Here is a 21,468-nt window from a genome sequence, read left to right as displayed (position 1 = left end):
GGATTTATGAGTCCACCAGACTATTCTCACCCCAGGTGGCTTACAGAAGCTGTTCCTTCTGTTTCTGCCAATGTGTAGAAGGTTCTTTTAGCATTTTGCACAAGAGGTAAACTTTCTATTTACTACTCAACAGCAGTTCCAAGAATGTATACTTTCTGAAGCACTTTGATAGAAACCTATGAAGAGTGGTATAAAAGCAGTGTGTATTATCTAAGAGACTGTAAGCTCAGAAAGTACAGTAGCTCATACTAAAATAAACCTTTTGGTAATATATTTTTCTTATTTTAAGAATAAGGATAAATTTTTGGTAACATGTTTTTTAATTGTTTATCTGATAAAGAGTATAATTGTAGTATCACCATTCATATGGTCAATTGTGGTCTAAAAGCACTACCATTATTAATCATGGTTTAACCATTAAAAAGGAGTAATCCAATACACAAATATAATACTTCAGTTAAATAGATAATTATTCCATATTTCAGGAACAAGTATTATTGATATTTTTATTCCAAGCACCTTCTGTGAAGCAGGCCTCTGGCTCCTGGGCTTCCTCAGGTTCAGCTTCTGGTTGCTCTTCTGCAGGAAGTCCAATATCTACTGTGCTACCTTCGGATGAACTAGAGGAATTCAGCTTCTGCAAAGCAAAAAAAAAAAAAAAAAAAAAACCAAAACCAATAAAATTGCACACTAAATATTTTTAGGGCAAATATTATTTGCTTTCAGAATAAGTAAATACGCTGCCATATTTTTAATATTCTACTATTCAAGTAAATTGCTGATAAATGTGAAGTTGTGCACTCTTTGATTTTCTTTCTACATTGTGTGGATTCACTGACAAGAAAGTGCATCGGTGATTGATAAAGCACAAAAAAATTATGCTTTTAACAGAAAAATATGATGACACTAAGCCTGCAAAGATTTATGACCACAACTAGCCAAAGTGGCAATGATCTCTTCACCTACACAGAAATAATGAAGCTTAAATACCTACGCATGAATCTGCAGCTTCTACTGAAAAGCAGATAAAAGCCTAAATATAAGTATATAATGGAGGTGGAGGACCGTAAGAATGAGGGGGGAAAAAATGAGGGGGGATCTGCAGAGAAGGGTATACTTAACAAGTCAGCAAATCCAAATTAAAATTTTTGGAAGTCTGGATCAGAGTGAAGCAGAAACTGCCTACAAGTAAGGCTTGGGTAGATTAAAGATGGCCCAGAAAACATCAGATTGTCTTTTATAACCTAATAAAATCTTCAGTCACACAATTAGCATAAAGAGATATTTGATATTTTGGTATTTTGTCCTCAATTTTGATATTGAGGACAAAAAATTCCCAAATGCTAACAAAACTCTAAATAAAGGAGTAGCCAGTTGTTTTTTCACTAACAATTCCAGGACTCATTGCTATTGAGTTCCATGGTGCTTAATAAGATTTGTAATACATTAAATAGTTTTAAATTAATTTCACCTTGTGGTGACTACAGAAATTGGAAGAACAGAGTTTCAGCTCTCTCAGGAAAATGGGTTGATGCTTTCAGGCTATGTAATTATTTGTCAACAAATACGAACTACAAATTAACCAACCAACCATAAACACCAGAGAAACCATTCAATTTTAGAGCTGACCTAGTCAGCAAAAAGAAAAAAAAAAAAAAAAAAAAAAAAAAAAAGATGCTGACCATCACTGTAAAAGCCCATGAATGATGCCAAAAATCTCAGTCTGGTCTGAAGCCAGCTTGACCTCACCCTTCAGTGCCGTCTGGCCCAAGAAGAAGAGAATCCAGACAGTCTTCTAAGCAGGCTCTCAGAAAAAACTCTGCTACTTCAAAGGGCTCTGCTGTTATGGTGTTAATAATTTCTATTCTACAGTCCCACTCTATTAACAGTCAATGTAAAATAAGCAGTTGGAAAACTCTAACTCAAACAGCACTCCTGCATGGAATTTTCCACAGAAAACTATATAACAGAGCTCCTCTCTCATAAGCTTATGGAGGAAGTCTGAAATGTCACAACAGGATAAAAGGTAACCCTGGCCCTGCAGGTAGCAGCATATGTACAGGAAGCTTTCCCAAACTGAATCTATCCCACACTGGCCAGTGATAACCCACTGTGTCACCCTGTTTGACTGCGTGCACCATGATGGGTTGGAAGACTGGACTGGGCTGGACTGGCCAGCATTAAGGCTGCTGGGGGAAGAGCAGATGAGCAGTTGTTTTTTTACAATAGATCTTTGCTTAAATGTTGTTTCATTTAGAAAGTCTTCCTGCAGGGACAAGTTCATAATGTGCCCATATATAGTCATATAACCTCTATTGTGGCAGTAGTTCAGAAACTTGAGTCAAAGCTGAATTATAATACCTTTTGGCTAATCTTTAACAGGAAAAGAAGAATTAATGCTTCAAATATTAGTTGGGAAATGCTAACACTACTGTCCCTGAAATAGCCTGCCATGGTGAAATGCTCTTTTGTACAGGTCTTGTTCCTCAAGGGAGGATCCACAGACTGCATGTAGTTTAACATTGAGGTTTTGTTGAGAACACTAGAGGGCTTATGCATGATGAAGTGATGACAGTACAGAATTTAGCTAGCCTAGAATTTGGTGTCTGAAGTACTGTTAGCAACACAACAGTAGCAGGGGAAGATGAGCTATCCCAAAAATAAACTGTATTACTACCAGAATAGAAACCAGCTAGCTTAGGGTTGAGATACCTCAAGTCAGAAAATTTATTTTTTTAAGTGTCTGGAAATAAAGTTTTCTGATTCAACTAAAATGTCAACAAACTAAGTCACTGGGGATGTAGTTGCTTTGCAAATTATATTATAAAATAAATGTAAATTATTTTAACAAAATAGCCACAGAGTAATAGAACTGTCACAGCATCAAAATGTTTTTTAAAAATACAGTTCTTGGCAAGACTATTTATCTATAACCTCCTCTGGCATTCCTTTAGATACACAAGATATTTTTGTCTGTTGATAGTATTTTTTCAGTTTTAGCAAATAAATGAATTTGAAGTCTGTGGAAGTGCCTATGGTTAAAACTACTTTTATGGAAACACTGTTCTAGAAGAGCCGACAGTTTTAAAATCTGGAAGAATTCTGGTGTATAAAAGAAAGGCATAAACTATCATGTTTTCTGGTTCATACCTTTTCACAAAAAACTCCCATAGAGAGTGTTTATTTGAGTGGCAGAGAGAAGATGTATGATAATACTCATGGGACTATTATTACAAGAGGCAAACAAAAGTTTCTGGTGGAATAACACAGCAGCTAAGGCACTGTATTGCTCTACCAGTTTTTGCAACTACCATATGGCAGCTGTTATGGATTATTTTGATCTCTGGTTGCCAGGCCACACAGTTCCTCTTGGAGACTGTAATTTTTAACCCTCTCTCCTTCTTATGTTCATCAAGAGTTAAACCTTCATTTATATACTGATTTATGCTCATGTACAAAGAAGTATCAAAACAACAAATGATAAGGCTTATGCTAGAAAAATAAAAATTAAAAAAAAAAAAAAAAAAAAAAAAAAAGTCAAAAGATTGGTGAGAAATGACCAAAACATCTAAATACCTCTTTGCTTTCTTCCAGGTCTGATTCACTACTAAATTCCTCTGTGTTTAGATTTTCAAAGTCGGATTCACCCACAGCAATGGGCACTGTCACAGTGAGGCTTGGGTTGTTTATGAACGACATGTAATCACTTTCATCAATTATATATTTTTCCACACTGCTGCCTGTTCCTATACCACTTGTTGTTCCATTCACATCTTTATTATAGTCATGGTCCTTGCTCAGTTCCACGGTTGTATGGTTAGAAATACAGCTGTTTTTGTTGTTCAAATCGTCAAGTGGTTTGATTTCATCTAAAGCTTTTTGTTTTTTAACGAAAGATTTCTGGATGAATTCGCGTGCTTTTCTTTTCACATAATCTATGCCCTTCTGCATTCTTGCTACAGCAATTTGGAGATTATTCATTTCATTGTCGTCATCTGTCACAGCAAGGTTGTCTGCACTAAATGAGCTCAAGAGCAAGGCCAAAAATAAATTCAGTACCTGCAGTAAGATAAAAAAAAAATTACTTTATCCCAAAACAGAACATTTATTTTATTAAAAACTGTCATATTAGTGGCATCAGAGACTGAAATCCCAGAAATTCACCATAAACACAGACAAGAACCCTCAAAACTTTAAAATTTGTTCAGGCCCTGTTCACTATTCACAAATATTCCAATGACTGACTAATATCTGTAAATGTGCCTTTAAACCACCACAGGATATAAACATTTTGGTGCAAATTCTTATAATCTAAAAATGGAGGTAACAGATTATGCTATTCAACATCATAAAAAAGTTAATTTTTCCCATTACATAGCAGAAAATAGATTATTTAGGTGACTAATTGTACAGGATAAATAACATAAAATCTGCAGCAAATGGTTCCTAAAGAGTCCAGAAACTAAAATTATTTGAAGCACAAAATATTCACAAAGGGCCAAAAGACAAATTAAGAATGTGACTAAGCGCTCACTCTAAAATTCTTGGGATTTTGATAGTTCAGATACCTTGTTCTTCATCCAAAAAAGCTCTTAAGGTTAACTTTAAGCATCACTTGAAACCACCTCCTTAAGTGCTTTGTTGAAGCAGAGCCAGAGCACTTAGTTCACTCCAGAATTGAGCCCGCTCTACTGCCAAATGATTTTTTCCTAATGCTTTGATTACATACCACCAGGTTTCCAATCACCATGACCATCATGAAGACTGTAAGGCACATGGCCTGGCCTGCAACCTCCATGCAGTCCCACATCGTTTCTATCCATTCTCCACACAGCACTCGGAACACAATCAGGAAAGAGTGGAAAAAATCTTGCATGTGCCAGCGTGGCAACACACAGTCACTTGCAATTTTGCAGACACATTCCTTGTAGTTTTTCCCAAACAGCTGCATGCCAACCACAGCAAAAATGAACACAATGATGGCCAGAACCAGGGTCAGATTACCCAGAGCTCCCACAGAGTTACCAATAATTTTTATTAGCATATTTAATGTTGGCCAAGATTTTGCCAGTTTGAAAACTCGAAGCTGGAAGAAAAGAAAAATATTGTTAGGACAACCAGCTAGAAAGACACATAGATACTTCAAAGTAATTTGTGGGAGGATATTACTGCATAATGTGCCCTGAGTATGACTGTTCTGAGGGCATCCTCTTGTCTAAAAGCATGAAGGTTCAGTTAAAAACTTCTTGTAATGTTAAAGCTTGATATCCTCAAAGCAGAGGTATACAAAAGGCAAAAAAGCTATGCTCATAATAGATTAAATTTAAAATCTAGGGTTCATTTGGTAAAATTATCTAGGCTGATTTTCCAGTGCTATTTGTAAAGCAGATCTATTCCTGAGATGCCAGTGTTCTAGTGAGTAAATTTTTTACAGAATGTTTGAAGCGTGTATAAACAATAAATACACTGGAAATAGGCCCTATTTGCCTGAACTTAATAATTCCCCTTAAAGACAGCGAAACATCACAATTAATAAAGATTTGTACTAATGAAAGACACATCAGCGTCAGTATCATGGCAAACATCAAGCAAACTTTAAGGTAAAAACTATATTGTTTTAACAAAGCCCCATCAAAAAATCCATGCAATTGATGTATAGTTACCAATCTGAATGATCGAAGAACAGAGAGACCTTCCACATCTGCAAGACCCAGCTCAACCAAGCTGAGGGTTACAATAAAACCATCAAAAATATTCCATCCTTCCTGGAAATAATAGTAAGGATCCATTGCAATTATCTTGAGAAACATTTCTGCTGTGAAGATTCCAGTGAAGACCTGAATTAAAAATGTAGTCTGTTATTTCACTGTGAAATATTTTACAGATTCAGCTGTTGTCTAGATTTTTTAATGCAAGCTACATTGTCTGCAACGTCATATCCAAAAGTGATACTTACAAATAGTTCAGTGTACTGCAGCAGTTTATTATGCCCACCTTCCCCTTAACAAGTGCCATCCAAACCAAGTAATTATGTTCAATTAATTAAATTTTTTACTAAACAAAGTACATAAACTTCTGGTTTATAGCATTTATAATTCAATTGCAACTCTATCAGGGTATGGGCTTTCTCATGTACTGTACAAACAAATCTGAATTTGATTTTCACAACATGAACCAGAATGCTTTCAAGAAATTACAAGGTATAACATCTTTCTTGGTATGCTTATTACATTATACAGCAGCATGAATGAGACCAAATCTAAGACTCCAGAAGGGCCACTTCTTTGCTGGCCACTCCTTATTGCCATAATCCCATTCAGTTCAACATAGAAAGGACTATTTATACCAGATGGGGATCTACTGAGAATCAGCAGTTTGCTGAAGCTGAGAAACCTGGTTTTGCCAGTAAATTCAGTGGAGTGGACTGCCTCAATCACTTTAATATCAGGAATGAAAAAGCATTTAATAAATCATTATAAACCTGATATTGCTGGTAATGGTTTCTCAACACTGGATGCGATGCTGAATGAAGCAGAAATCATATTTAGAAGCCACCAAGGTATTGACCTTGAGTAGCTTTGAGAGAAGTCTTAGTAGAATTTCCTGGAGGATAGGAATGTACTAAGGCCACCACTGAAGGCTCAATGGCCCGAAATACCTTCCGTTTTGGTTTTGATGGCCCATTTTCAAGCAAGCTGAGCAGAAAAAGGGACTGCTAAAGAGAATAACCAGGGGGTGTACGAGAAGAGATTGACTTGATCTGCCTAGGGATACTAATGCTCAAAGACAAATTTTATTAAAGTTTTAAATACATTCCAGATCTCAACAGCAGAAGAAGGTTACTGGTTTTTAAGCTGCAAGATTGGGAGAGATAGGAATGAATAAATACAGCTTGAAATGCTGACTTAGGTACCTAATGATTAAGACAGTGAGCCTTTCAAGGATTTGAAAGTGGAATTACTGGAGCAGGCCAACCCTGAAAGCTTCTGTGTTGCAGAAGGGGTTTATGTCAGGGAGCCTAAGACTGGAAAAGCATGATGCTTATAGCCAGGTTCTGTTGCACTCCGTTGTAAGGCATAAACCATGATTTATACAGTATTTTCTTGGTTGGAAAAACCCTATAAAATGGTACTGTACAAGATTTTGCATTTTACTAGGAAATTCAGATTCAGAGATTTCCTTATTATAAGTATGTGAAAACTAGTCATTTACTTAGCCATTAATTATCCCATCTAAGTTTTGTAGTTATTTACATGACCCAAGTTGTATTTTTTCCTCATTAAAAATACCATTACAAAAAAATCAATTCCTAAAATATGAGACAAAGTAGGACTGCAGCTGTAGATCATACCATGTGATCAAACCTGTCAGTTCAAAACCATCAGATCTACAAGAACTTAACTCCTGAATCCTTTAATAATTTATATTTTTGAAGTAGAAGGGAGAAAATATAGCTGACAACATGAGCAAAAGATATCTTACTAATCTGATGATAAAAATATAAAACCTATAGGACAATAAAGTGCTGCTAGATATTTTTATAGTTTTACATAGAGCAGAAAGAAAACAATCCACATATTTACATAAAAAGGTCTTTTACAGAAGGAAATTCTAGAAATGTTTTAATAGGCTCTCTTAGGTATTGTAAACCTGTGCTCAAGGAAAAAAAACCCTAAATACATGTTTATAATTTAAAGATTTGTATTGTAGTGTTTAAAATGTAACACTACGTTTATTTGCATAGTGTTTTCATGGAAGTAATGCATTTCTTGATTTCATAGTTAGACAAATCAATTTCTCTTTAAGACTGACTTTACTTACTGCAGTATTTGAGCCATTTTAAAAATTTTTAATGCAACTTAGCAGAACACTGCAATATATTGATTTTACAGTATCCTAAGTTACATGACCTAAGGTTGACAGCTGAATTCCCAAAACTGTTATGATGGAGTAATATCTGGAGGCTAGTAAATGTCCAATAAATCCACTTTCTCAAGAATAAAAAAAAAACAAAGCTATCGAAACTCCTTCTTTCAGTTATTTCTGACAAAAAATGAACAAGAAAATATTTCTTACAAATTATGAACAATAAAAACCTACAGACTTACCAGATTTCCAACTGAAAGTACATTATTGAATTCATCTGTCATTGGGTAATGTTCCATAGCCATAAAGAGTGTATTTAAAACAATGCAAATTGTAATAGCCAGATCAACAAATGGGTCCATTACCACTAAGTTGACGATATGTTTTACTTTTAACCAGTGTGGACTGCAGTCCCAGATCAAGAAAATATTTGCAAATTTATACCAACATGGTGGGCATTTCTGTCTTGATTCCTCGAGTTCTGTGGGAAAAGAAAGGCAACTATATGATGGCTCAAGCATTCCCCAGTTTTACACAAATCACACTAGTCAAGCTGTCAATCTAAATTGGTACTGATTAACTTCCTTTAAGCATGCTCTTTATGCTTTTTTACAGGGTTTTTCAAGAAAGTCTTTTAAAGTTTCCATCAAATGTATTTGTTCTGTCCAAAAAATATCTATCAAGTACAGCTTCTTTGTATTCCAATCAGTATCAATTTATGCATTAAGTTGTATTCTGTATTTTATTGTCCCTTGATTACAATTCAGCTTGTCTCTCCCACTTTCTATTATGTAAATGTTTTCGTTTTAAAATGTATGGTGTTTAGATGACCTTTTTCATATAATAGTGACCTTTTTCCATATAGTTTTCATTCTTGATAGGATTTATAGCACCTAGAATAGCAATTCCTCTCAAATACAACTGCTAAAAATATGTAAATATTTTAATAATAGTTTCATATATTTGAAAAATGTTCATTGGTCTTTAAGTATTCAATAGTGCGTTTTACATTGGTAAGTGTAAGGATACAACCGGTTTTGATCATCAAACAGAACTCTGTAGTCCTGGTGACCACATGAGATAGATGGTGGCAAGACAATGAGATAGAAATGCTCATGTAGTAACTAGAATGCTTCCTGTGTTATAACCTAAATTAATAAAAAAGCTTTGAGTTAACTGATAAATATGTGTCAGTTTGTGAGATGGTACCTCATAATTAGGTGATTTTAAACCAATTTTTAACTTTCAACTCAAATTTTCAGAAGTCCACTGAAAAACTGACAATAAAGACAAAGCTATGTGTAGTACACACCTTCCACAGTGTTTGTGAGGATACTAGCAATACTCATGGCTCTTTCCCTTAAAGCTGGATCTTCCAGTAAGTCCATAGAAACATGCAAAGAACCTGATAGTCTCTTCCTCATTGCTGTTTCTGTAGTGGTGCCCTATACAGAGAACAGTAAGAGGTAAGACCATGTTGAAGAAATAAGATAAGCAAACGCTATTTAGAACCCTGCTAGTAATGTCTTAGCTCGGATACGTGCTTCATGCACTTCAGTTTTCATCATGTCAGACTTTTATTACTTTTTTGTATCTTTCAAATAATTCTTAAAAGATATGGGGCAAGACTACAGGTCAAGACTTAGTTTATTTATGTCTTCGTTTCTTTCCTTCAAGCCATGAAAAATATAAACAGATGGAAAATAACTGAGTTCTAGAGATTGTATAAAATTTCTACAACCTGTACTTTTTCCCCTTGCTCCTCCTGACAGATTATTCTGGTATTTTTAACATAGTAGTCTTTTCCCCTAGGCAAACTGTAGCAAGTAAGAAAAGTCTGACTTCCTCATGCTTCCTCATGCTAGTGGTTTTAGTAATGTGAGTAGACAACTTTGAACTAATCATGACTTTTTTTCTGAGACATCTTATCTTACCTATATCTGGTAAGAGAATGGCAGCAATATGTGCTGCACATATGTTCACACAAATTTGTATCTTTGGAAGTCAGTATTGAAATGTGACCTTCCAGTGAACCATTTGTCATCCATACTACAGAGCTCCACCAGAAATGGATGAAAAATACATAGGAATAATAGATAAATTATAAAGAACTGGCAATTTCCTTACATTTTTAACAGGGCTAATAAGGAAGAATGTTATCAAAATTAACTAATAAAGCTAATTTTGATAAAGGGGTAATAACAACATTACTTCAATTGCAGTTATATGGTAAAAATATCATGGACAAGTTTCAATTGTAGTAACTATGATTTTGCAAACCATAGCCAAATGGGCCTTTAGATCCACAAAATAATGTATAGCACAGTGATACAGTAAAGCAAAGTGCTTTTATGAATGTGTAAATAAGTTAATATTTTATTACTTGGAAACTGCAACTTGCATTTGTTAGTTATGAGAGGTAAATTCTTAGGTTGCAAACCTATCTTAGCTATTAAGTATTTTACAAGATGCAGGAGCATTCACAGCTTGACCAACCAGGAAGCATTGCCAAGGATTCCATTGTGTAGAAAACACTGGCTGGTGCAGTAAGAAAAGACCACGATGCCTAAGCTATTTAAAACTTTCTTACATTGTCATCAGTAGCTGGTTTATCTATTATCACCTCTGGCAGAAGCTGTCCAACAGGCGATGTAGGAACAGATGGTCCACCAACCAGGGAAACCACCCCATTGCAATCCACAGTGCTGTGCATCTTCCCATTCACTGGAAACACTGCCAGCATCCTGGAAGACCTACTGGCCTGACTGATGTTACTGTTGCGCCGTTCGCCGTGTCTGCGCGGCACAAAGAGAGAATCTCTTCTGCTGTCATTGTCTTCAAAAGTGCTGTGCTCATCATCAGCAAAGTCATTTTCTGATCCTATATCCTTTGCTCTCCCTCTGAAGCTGAAAAGACTTGTTCTGCTATTGCGCCGTGGAGAAAACAAGGAGCCACGAATGCTCAGCAAGGACTGCAGGCAAACAAAATTTGTGATTATTAGATGAAACCTTCAAACTTAACACTTGTATTAAGATTGTGGGGAGGCCAGGGAAGGGAATGTGTTTCTTATATGAGAGTAACCACTTTTCCCAGAAGCTAAATGCTGCTGTGAAATTTTTGTATGTATTTCATCATATTTTGCAGATAGAAATACCATCATTCCTGGATTCCATGTCAGTTAGAGTTGCTGAATAGAGTAGACGTACAATTCCCATCAGACAAAAAAGGGAGTCTATACATGCATATTCTTTCATATATGTAGCATCCTACATGTTTTGAACCAAACATCAAACATCGTTGAAGCAGGAGAAAAATATGAGGCTCTCATAATGGAAAAATACTGCAGCGTTTTTTTAAATTTAGGTTATATATCACCAATTAAAAAAAAAAACACCACAGAATCAGAGAATATTTTCATGTGGTTTTTAAACAATCTTAGTACAAGATCAGAGATATGAGTTTACATTTAATTCTCTATTGTTCTTCTACAAAATCATCTAGCAACTACAGCTCTTTCTTCCTAGGACTAGCAACAAAAATAAAGTTTAATTGAAATCTCAGTGCTTCCTGTCTTTAGGCAGGACGGTCGTATTACAGTACCATGAAGACTAAAGTAGTTTTGTAACAGCCTATGGTGCTTTAAATCTATGCTTCAGCTCAAAATAGCTACATGCAGTACCTGATGTGGAGAAGAATACTTCTTTTCATATGTCAGTCTGTTGCCTTCAATAGATAATCGGAAACCTTTCCTTCTGATGCTGTCTTCTGATTCAGATTTGTGAAATTCATCTTCATCTTTTTCCTCTCCTCCAGACTGTTCTTTCTGTTTTCTTTTTTTCCTTCTATTTCTCCTCTCTTTTGCACTCTTTGAGCTCAATTTTGATGCCTCTGAGGAACTTTCTGAGACTGCTCCTACTTCTCCCGCAGCGCTGGGCTCCCTGGACTCTCCGGAGGCTGTTACTGCTGCTGCTGCCACCGCTGCTGCCTGTGAAGTTGCAGAATGGATTTGTGTCACTCAGCAAACCACAACATCATATTTTTTCAAAATTTACTCATACACATTTTCTAGTTGAAACACCCTTGATCTTAACATTTTCCATAGGATACCTCTCCCGACTTTTTTCTAATTTTTATTAGTTAGTTGTCTCAAGAAATGTGTTGGTCATGGTCTTCTTTCAGCTTTCATTAGTAGTTTTAAATGCAGAAATCTAACACACTGTATTAATGACACTAGAATAAAAAAGCTTACAATGAATAATATATACCTAGCTTTGAATATTCTTTCTTGATTATAGCTGCATTGCTCATAGTAAAATGTCTCCAGTGCAGAACAAAAAAATCTCTGAGATAGCTTTGTTGCTGAAAGCCCAACACCTTGGCCTTTCTATGATTCTATGAAAACTACAAATTCAGAATGGAGAGGAGGAATATTTCTAGTAAAATTACTTCCATACACCATAAATAATACCTGAGCTGCTTCTTGTTGCTTCTTCAGTTGTTCCAGCATCTGCTGAAATTCTGCCTCTTTCTGCTCTGCTTCTTCCATGGTTGCTTGATTCTGTTCTTCATAGGCCATGGCAACCACAGCCAGGATCAAGTTGATCAGGTAGAAAGAGCCCAGGAAAATCACCAGAACAAAAAATATCATGTATGTTTTTCCAGCAGCACGTAGTGTCTGGAAATAAGAATATATTTACAAGCAAAAATAAGTTTTTAAAAGTTCTGTTTTTCAAATTGTTAAAATTAAGAAAACAACAAAACTGATTTTAGGTACAAACTCATTTAGTCCATTTTGCATTTAAAAATTCTCACCAGTTGATAAAGGTTTTCCCAGAAGTCTTGAGTCATCAAGCGAAATAGTGATAAGAAAGCCCAGCTGAAGGTGTCAAAACTTGTGTAGCCATAATTGGGGTTTCTACCAGCTTTCACACATGTGTATCCTTCTGGGCACTGCCTACAAAGCCAAACAGTGTTATTTAGTTATTTTAATATTATCACCTGGGATGTCCAGGATATCAAATGATTTGTTTTATTTAGTCAGACTAGAAATAATAGCAGTTGTGAGTTTTAACAGAAAATTATTGTAAAGGACTCTAAAAAATTTAAGTAGGAAAGGCATAGGAAAAGTAGTGTCAAAAGTTTAATCTAAGTTCCTAAAACATAATATTCCAAATAACTTGTTTAATTATTACAACATTAATGTTAATGTACGTGTTTTCTACTGTATGAGCCTGTAAGTTCTTCATGTGCAGCTGGAACTATAAAATAACAGATGTTTTCTAGCTGCTGTGTCTGTTACTCTCATTGAGGCAGGAGCTACACTAATACTAAACTACTGATTCATTCATGAGCAGACTAAGGTCATCTACCCAATACACTGAGCTCTGAGAAGGGACCCAGATCCCTCAGTCCAGTGTAAAATTCTAATATTTCTTATGTGACACAAAGGGGTCACTCAAAATTTATCCCCCCCTCCAACTACACATCTGAAGAACATGGAACTCATTTGTACATGGGGAAATAATATGATGACATTTGGACTTACCCAGCATCAGAACTATTTCCACAAAGCAGAGCATCATTTTGCCCTTCCAGAAAATAAAAATGACCTGTTTAGAAAATAATTTTTAAACCATTACAAAAATATGAATAGGAAAGTTTTCTTATATGTATACAAAATAAACAGTTCAGCTCTAAAAGTGTTAAGGTGGTTTCAAAATACATTTAAAGAAGAAGTATTATTTTTTCAAGAACAATGTGAGTAAGTAGTATCACTCACAGCACTTACTGTTAAAATGCCAAAATGCACTGAAAACTTTGTAAGATGTTGCTGGATATAGATGAAATATATAATTCTGCTTTCAGTCTGTTCACTGAAGTAAATCACACTTTGTGACCTTCTATTGTACAGTTATTTATTGTAATAATTAAATCATAGCTGAAAAAAACATATTTGCAACTAATTTCAAAATTTCTGATCACTATTGCCAATGGTTTCAGTTTGCCACTCACAAGCACTTAGATCAGTTATCTAATATGTGAGCTCTGCAAAATCACCCATCTGCTCTGTTACAGGGACATACAGACTGCAATTAGCCCATTGGTTGGTGCAAAGGCCCTCACATATACATAAATTTAACCCAGACATAATTACTGCAACACTCACTGACATGTGTAGGTAGGAGTTTAGGAGTATATGATGAAACTATTGATCAGGATAGAAAACTTGGGTGCTTGCCACCAAACTGTAGCCAACCATTCCACCATCTGTATAGTAATCCTACATTTAGAGAGCATTTTAGATAGTTTAAACAAAGACATTGATTTCTCTGTTCTTAGAAGAATAAAGAGATAATGTGCAAAACATTTTGATTATTGAGATTCACTTCAACAATATTCTGTTTTCCTTTTCCCCCTCAAAGCAGACACCTAGAGTTGTTAACATCCTGATTGTGGAAGAATTATTAAAGAAGGTGTAGTAGTAACTCCAGTAGTAACTCTCCAGCAGTAACTATCTCCCATTTGATCACAGGCTTAAGGATACAATTTATACAGGGTCGAACCATGTATCCCAGTACTCCATTTCTGACAGGGACAGAAAGCATTTCCTCCGGATGTTTGTAAGGATGGGGCAGGGATATGAGCGATACTCCCCTGAGCACCTTCTCAGCTTCCAATACTTGTAAAGCACAGCAGCTTCAGACTCAAGGTGGTGCCTTTTTTGCTTCCCAAGAAGATTTAAGCCCCGTATTGGATTTCTTTTCCATTGAACCAGCCTCTTAGGTTCCTTAAAAATTATCTCGTTTGAAATGCTAACTGTGCAGCTGAATGTGAATGTGACTGTGCTGCCCAAGCAGGGTCACTACAGAGCTGATGAATTCTGAGTCTGAGGAGGTGCCACAAGCTTCTGGCTCAGTGCAGACTTGCTGCAGGAGGGACATGGTGCCCTGGCCAGCTGCCTCTCAATCCTGTGGGTGGAATTTAGCATTTGGGAAAATTAGGCTTTAATCTGTATGTAGACCTTGTTCTGCCACTCTATGAAGGACTCTGTTTCAGTCTCTGATGATAACACCTGTAGTCATGCAGGGTACAATCATCTGTGCCAAGAGCACTGGCCTCTGTCCCTCTGGTCTGGTGTGCAGTGCTGAGCTGCAGCACAGCTGGAAACTGTGCTGTCAGCTGTCATGATGCTGACCACATCTCACCCTTGTGAAGCAAATCTTAATTCTGCCTTATGTCAGCTAATCGTGATTAAAACATGCTGGAACATAACAGCTGGTTGCAAAGAACACAACCTGACTTGATGTAGTTAACATGGAGCAGTCAGTCGTGATCAGTACTGCATCAGCTGAGCTGAACTGCTAAAACAGGGTCTGTATTCAAGTTCTGTGGTTCAGACAAGATGTGCCCTGTAAGCATGCTGTACTTGCCAGCTCCACAGGAAAAAACAGCCACCCCAGGCTTTCTCTGAACACACTGATAAAATCATGACAAACACTTAAAATGCTATCATGATAGGAAAATAGGAAAATTTCTAAAACAACTCAAGCTGCGTGGTATAAGCATGTATCCCTAACCAGATGCCAAACTTTGAATCATATTTTGTCCAAGTAATGTGAAAAGTCCCTCACTATATCAAAAGATATATGACTGGCTCCCTTTGATTTGGTTGGGAAATGGGAAAAAAACCCTGGTAGGCAAGCATTTTACTTTAAGGGAATTAAGTGCAGTTTGAGTAAACCTAGGTAATGACTAAGAATGTTATTCCACAAAATAGATTGTAAGGAAGAAAAGGTTTATGGTGAGTTTGCCAAGATAAACTGAAACTGTACCTTTAGTTTAGTTTAGTGGATTTTGGTACCCTGGTAAAAAAATTAAAAGAGTGCTTGACTCACTAATGGCCGGAGTTCCTAGGCTAGGGCTTACATACCCTCCCCTTTTTTTTTTTTTTTTTTTTTTTTTTTTAATAGTATGCATGACTATTGGCAAAAAACTTTTATAAAAGCCAGTGCCATTGGACTGCTATGTTCTCCAATTAAGTCCCACCTTAATTGCCTTGTGACACAGTTGGTTTAAGAACTATTTCTTTATCCTGTCTGTCCACCACAAAAGAGAGCAGGAAGCTGTGAGAAGATGATTTTTCTCTTTGAAACTGCTGGCGAGCAAGGTCAAGCTTATTAACTACATAATAAGACTCATAATTTCATAATTAATTTCATAATAAATATGAAATCCTGTGTAAATATACCAAAAGTTTAGGTAGCTGTTCAACAAAGTATCTCCTGTAGCTAATTGAATTCAGCTTTGCTTTTTAGGGTGCTTCAGGTCTTTAAATCAAATGAAATCAAATCTTGGTTTTATAGATCCTTTGTTAAAAAGCTAGGAAATGAAGTCCATTGAAGTCCAGGTCTCCATTACCAGATTTTGCTTAGGCTTTGTTATACCCTGTGTCATGGGATCTTCATGAATTCACATGTTTAAGTCAAATGTGTTTCACAAAGAGATTGCATCTTGATTTAAGAAATCCAGATAGAAATCCATCATAATCATAGATCAGCTCTGTGATCACAGCTGATCACAGTTAGAAGGTGTCGTACTTGAAATTTGCCTGGCTTTGACTTACAGCTATTGAACATGTTACATCTTTGCCTGCTAGATCAAAGGTATGTCTATGAGGAAATTTCTGTTTTCCATGAGGTTTTTCTCAACTGTGATCAAATCACCCCTTAAACCTTCTCTTTGATATGCTAAGTAGGCTGAGCTCCTGGTCTATCTTCATTTAAAGCATGTTTTCCAGCCTTTAATCATTCTGCTCTTTTCTGAACATCCACCAATTTTTCAACTTTCTATCTAAATTGAACTTTATATACTATTCAATAGCAACTTCAGTAGTGCTAAATACAGATGTAATATTGCCTTACTGGTCAATAATTTATTTATGCCAACAGGATACCATATAGCTTTTTGGCTGCAGTTTTAGCCTTAATTTGTTAGAGTCCTGGCTGCTCCACAGTGCCTTAGCCTTGCTATCACTAGGGGCTTCCAATTGCATTTCTGTACCCTACTTCTCAGTTGCAGCTCTGCAATATTTCATGTAAGCTGGTGTGGCATTATTTTCCAGAGCCTCCAAGGCACTATTTTTCCTTTGTTTTCATGCTGTTTTTCATGTTCTTTTTGTTATCATGACATTAGCTGCAAACACATTGTTGTTGCAGCAGGTACTAACAGATAGCAGTTGTCTCTGGTGTGAAATTTACCCTTCTTTCTTCCTCTTTTTTCTACTCCTTACTTGTAGCTTTTGGTTTATAATAGGTTAGCCAATAACATGCACAAGCTCAAAAACCAACCAGCTGTGCAGCACTCATTCTCAGAAAAATGTGTTTCAATTAATGCAAGCAGCACTGGAAATAGCAACAACCTGTAGGGAGTTTGAAGAGATACTAAGGAAAATCACAGTTGCTATGGCAAAAGTATCATGGAGTAATCACTGCTGCACTGGAAAGGATACCCTGGGGAGGAGACTCACATGGGGACTCCATCACTTCTCTCTCTCACAGCGGGACATTGTGGTTAATTTTCCCTTTCCCCTTCCCTTGTCTCTCTCCTTAAGTTCTTATTTTTCTCCAACAATAACAGTCACTGTTAGAGATGATGTATGCCACCAGCTATAGTCCTTATGCATGGAAAGCTGTCTGAACATGAATTGTACAGAATTGATTTTTAGGGTGGGGAGTTCAGGTCTGTAAGCTCATATTTAGCTGAACTGAAATGCATTTCTTTATCTGTTCTCAGCCAGGTTATCAGCAAAACTGATTGTAAAATCATACAACTTTGGGAAATTATCAAAATGGAAAGATGCATCTAAACAACTTCTGAAGAGGTTTGTCTGAGACTGCTGCTATTCAAGATTTTCACTGATAAAAATGATAGAAGAATGCTTATCAGATTTGCAAACAATACTGATGTGATAAGGAAGGTGGTGATCTTGAGGAAACAATTATGATTTAAAAGATAAGTGTTGGAGAGATGCCTTGAAAAAATAGGGTGCTGTTCAGGCTGGAAAAATGAACTCTGCAAATGCAAAGTAGAAGATCAATGAAGTAAAAATCTTTCAAAGACCCAGGAGCAAGTAGACCATAAGCTAAACAGGATATAATTATGTTACAGCTTTAAAGAACGGCAAGCCCTAGCCTAGGATATACAAACCAGGAACCTAATTACTGTGCTACCACATAAACCTACTTTATATAGTGTGCCTCATGTGGAGGAAGATTGCCTAAATGTGGGGTTTACACTTTAAGAAGGATGTTTACAAACATGAAAGGATCAGATAAGATACCTAGAAAATAAATTGAGAAAAGATAATGATCTAGGTTGTCTAGCATACAAAAAGAAGACTGGAAACAGTGATTAATGATAGGGAATAATTTGGTTTGATGCTTTTGATGAAGTTGATAAGAACAATGAGCTTAAATTGCAGCAGGAAAATTTGTTAAAACACCTTAAAAAAAAATCCCTCCTAATGATCGGGACAGATAGAAGGTAGAAATACTCAGGAGTCCACCACTGGAGTCCTCACTAAATGTCGTAAGTCTTTGAAATTTGTCACAAATGACATAGCAGTATGTTTCTGACCTTGCTGTAGAGAATAGGAATGTAAAATGTTTCAGACTATTAAGTACTTTCAAGGAAGCCTCAGAAGAGATGTGGATTTAGCTGAAGTAGATGAAAAAACCCACTGTATCAAGTAAAGAGACCATGTTCCTTTTTCCACATTCCATGCCAGGTTTTGGAGCAGGTGTACAACAAAGAGAAAACACTTCTTCTGTCTTAATAAATTACATAATTCCTTCCCCTCCTTATTTCTAAGAACTGGGTCAGCCACAATTCACTTTAGTAAGAATTATGCTGACAATACTCACTTTCATCTTCAATGTACCCCTTCCAGTCAAACGGAGTCACTGTTGAATTAACCAATGTACCATTTTCACCTATGGTGCCATTTAGTTGGGAAGTAATGTTTGTTTCCAAAGTAAAATTTTCTGGAGGCCATTGCAGGCATTTATTCCTCAAGTTGCCCATGAACAGCTGCAGCCCTATTAGTGCAAATACACTCAAACAAAACACAGTCAGGATCATTACATCCGAAAGCTTCTTCACAGACTGAATTAGGGCTCCCACGATAGTCTTCAAGCCTGCAAATGCAAAGGAATTTTTGTTCTGATATTCAAAACCTTTTTGAAGGATAAAAATTACAGTGTCCCAGTATCATTATAAATTTCATGCAGAAGCCCAAATAAATGATTGTAATGTCTGTGAAATAACATTTTTGTGAAGAGCTTTTTCACTGTGAAAATGAATAAATAGCTGAAATTTATGTTCATTTGAAACTGTGAATGGAATGAGTAGCATATCTTTCAAAACACTTGTTTTAACATTAAAACAAGTGACTTTTTTTTGTCCATGCTGTATGTGAATCTCACATAAAAGTCTTCCTTTTTTTTTATTTGTCAATACCTATTGCCCCAAACCTTTGCTATTATCAGTTTTATAACATACTAGATTCAGAAGACAGTAGAAAAAAGCCTGTTAAACAATAAATAGGATTAATTTTTCATGCTATAAAACTGGAGATGGTTTGGATAATCATAGAATTTTAAGATAATAAATCCCCCATGCAATGCCCATGCTATTCTTTATTATCTTATTCCCTCATCCTCTTACTACTAATCAACATTTTGGACAGTCCTACTTTTAGACACAAATATTCACAACAAATACCACATAACATCATGTAGGAAAGAAACACATGGGTAAGAAAACTTCAGGGTCACTGATACTCGTTGAATGTGGAGAAGAAAGCTTGACATCATACGATGCAAACCACACACGCTGTGTACTGCAATGTCTCATGCAAGAATCTGTTAAACTCAAAGGCTGATTTCAAAAGGAAAAAGCTCATGTTAAAAAGCAATGAATCAGAGATTCCAGTTAATTCTAGTATCTTCCGATTCCTGCTTTTTTGTGAAAGAAATAAGACATTTAAAAAATATGAATTCTGTTTTGGTGGATTAAAATCAGCCTCAGTGTTTAACCTAGCTCTCACCTGGAATGACTGAAATTGTTTTCAAAGCTCGGAGAACTCTGAATGTTCTCAACGCTGAGACATTGCCCAGGTCCACAAACTCTGTCACATATCTGTAATAGGGGAGTTCACACACAAACACAATGACAGGATAAAAAGGAACAGTTGGGAGGTACAAGGGGCCTAACACCTTACACCAGTTACTTCTTACCTGGGATTACAGAAATAGTTTTCAAAGCTCTCAATACTCTGAAAGTTCGAAGAGCTGAAACATTGCCTAGGTTTACAAATTCTGTTACATACCTGTAGGATTAAATCACAGTTATTCAGAATTTAGGCAAAGTTTATGCTACTTACTTGGGTCTTTCATCAAGACCGCTTTGGCGTTTTTAGCAAAAAATCAATTAGCAACATTCAGAGGTTTACCTTTCACTGCAGTTTGCCTTGCATTAATATGCTTTCAGAGCCTTCAACTAAATTAAATGTCTCTGAAGTGAATCGCAGTGATTTAACTTTGAAAGCCTAAAATTTAGCTAGACTAGATTGGTAAGTTTGGAGATTGAAGTCAAAGGGATGCTCCTTTTCTGCTCAGAGAAAGAAATGCAGGACATGAAATTAGCCTCTCTAATACTAGCTGTACTAGTGGCTTCTGCAGTATTTATGTTTACATTAAAATATGCATATTAGAATATGAAAATTGTTTTAGACAAAAGTCAATCCATGTAAGAATTTCCATTAGACAAATTGATATATATCGATACTAATTTCATGCCCTTTTTGCCTTTCACTTTCAAAGATAAAGCAAAAACCAAAAACTTACGCAAAGGTAATGACAGTGAAATCAAGCCAGTTCCATGGGTCTCGAAGAAAAGTAAAATCTTCTAAACAAAAGCCCCTTGCAATAATTTTTATGAGTGACTCAAATGTGTAAATTCCAGTGAATGTATACCTGTAAAGTATGGAAAAATTTAATCAAAATAAGAAGCAACATTTTACATTGGTATTCTGATAGAAAACTGGTGATAAATGAAGGAGGTTTTGTTTCAAAACTAGAAAACAAATACAATAAATAAGCAATTTCTTTTAAAACACATTATATAGTTGTGTATTTACATACATTATATATGGCATGATGTTTAAGTACAACTGCCTTTTTCTTGAACACCCATCAAAAGAAACAAATCCATCAAATAAATGACATATATTAAAAATCTATTGGTGAAATGCAGTTCAAAATGATGCATTGCTGTTCAAAATCCATTGCTGTTAACCAGAAAGGTGTGAGTATAAGTTACTGGATTGATTGGTTTTGAATAAGCAGCATCTAAAACATTTAGTATTAACTCTAGAAGGAAAGAATGCAAGCATGCACAGAATTCTCTGTTTAGGAATATTTTTGCTTATGTGCTGTTTTTCACTGGCATGTACAAATAGATGACCACGGTTCTGCTATTACTGTAATGGCATAAACAAAGGGTAAAAACATTCAGTAAATGCTAAACCATAGAGAGAAAACT

General features: G+C 35.9%; 1 protein-coding gene across 5 annotated transcripts in view; it reads right to left on the bottom strand.

Moving 5' to 3' along the window:
• The window catches only part of LOC139797725 (sodium channel protein type 1 subunit alpha), an 87,580-nt gene that overhangs the window by 30,645 nt on the left and 35,467 nt on the right, over positions 1–21,468 (bottom strand). For 2 of the 5 annotated variants that reach the window (XM_071747464.1, XM_071747460.1), the window contains 14 exons: positions 20,772–20,900; positions 19,973–20,064; positions 18,789–19,061; positions 13,412–13,475; positions 12,679–12,820; positions 12,335–12,541; positions 11,546–11,851; positions 10,457–10,837; positions 9,179–9,311; positions 8,109–8,347; positions 5,664–5,837; positions 4,730–5,086; positions 3,577–4,059; positions 520–637 (listed from right to left, as the gene is read on the bottom strand). In XM_071747464.1, coding sequence (XP_071603565.1) covers positions 520–637; positions 3,577–4,059; positions 4,730–5,086; positions 5,664–5,837; positions 8,109–8,347; positions 9,179–9,311; positions 10,457–10,837; positions 11,546–11,851; positions 12,335–12,541; positions 12,679–12,820; positions 13,412–13,475; positions 18,789–19,061; positions 19,973–20,064; positions 20,772–20,900 — 3,098 coding nt within the window. Of the gene's footprint in view, positions 1–519; positions 638–3,576; positions 4,060–4,729; positions 5,087–5,663; positions 5,838–8,108; positions 8,348–9,178; positions 9,312–10,456; positions 10,838–11,545; positions 11,852–12,334; positions 12,542–12,678; positions 12,821–13,411; positions 13,476–18,788; positions 19,062–19,972; positions 20,065–20,162; positions 20,255–20,771; positions 20,901–21,468 lie in introns of all 5 variants that reach the window. The other 3 variants (XM_071747461.1, XM_071747463.1, XM_071747462.1) reach the window with 3 other exon arrangements.

Source organism: Heliangelus exortis, chromosome 6 (genome assembly GCF_036169615.1).
Source record: "Heliangelus exortis chromosome 6, bHelExo1.hap1, whole genome shotgun sequence".
Classification (NCBI taxonomy): Eukaryota; Metazoa; Chordata; class Aves; order Apodiformes; family Trochilidae; genus Heliangelus; species Heliangelus exortis.
Note: the sequence above shows the minus strand (reverse complement) of the source record. Positions and strands in the feature narration are given on the sequence as shown.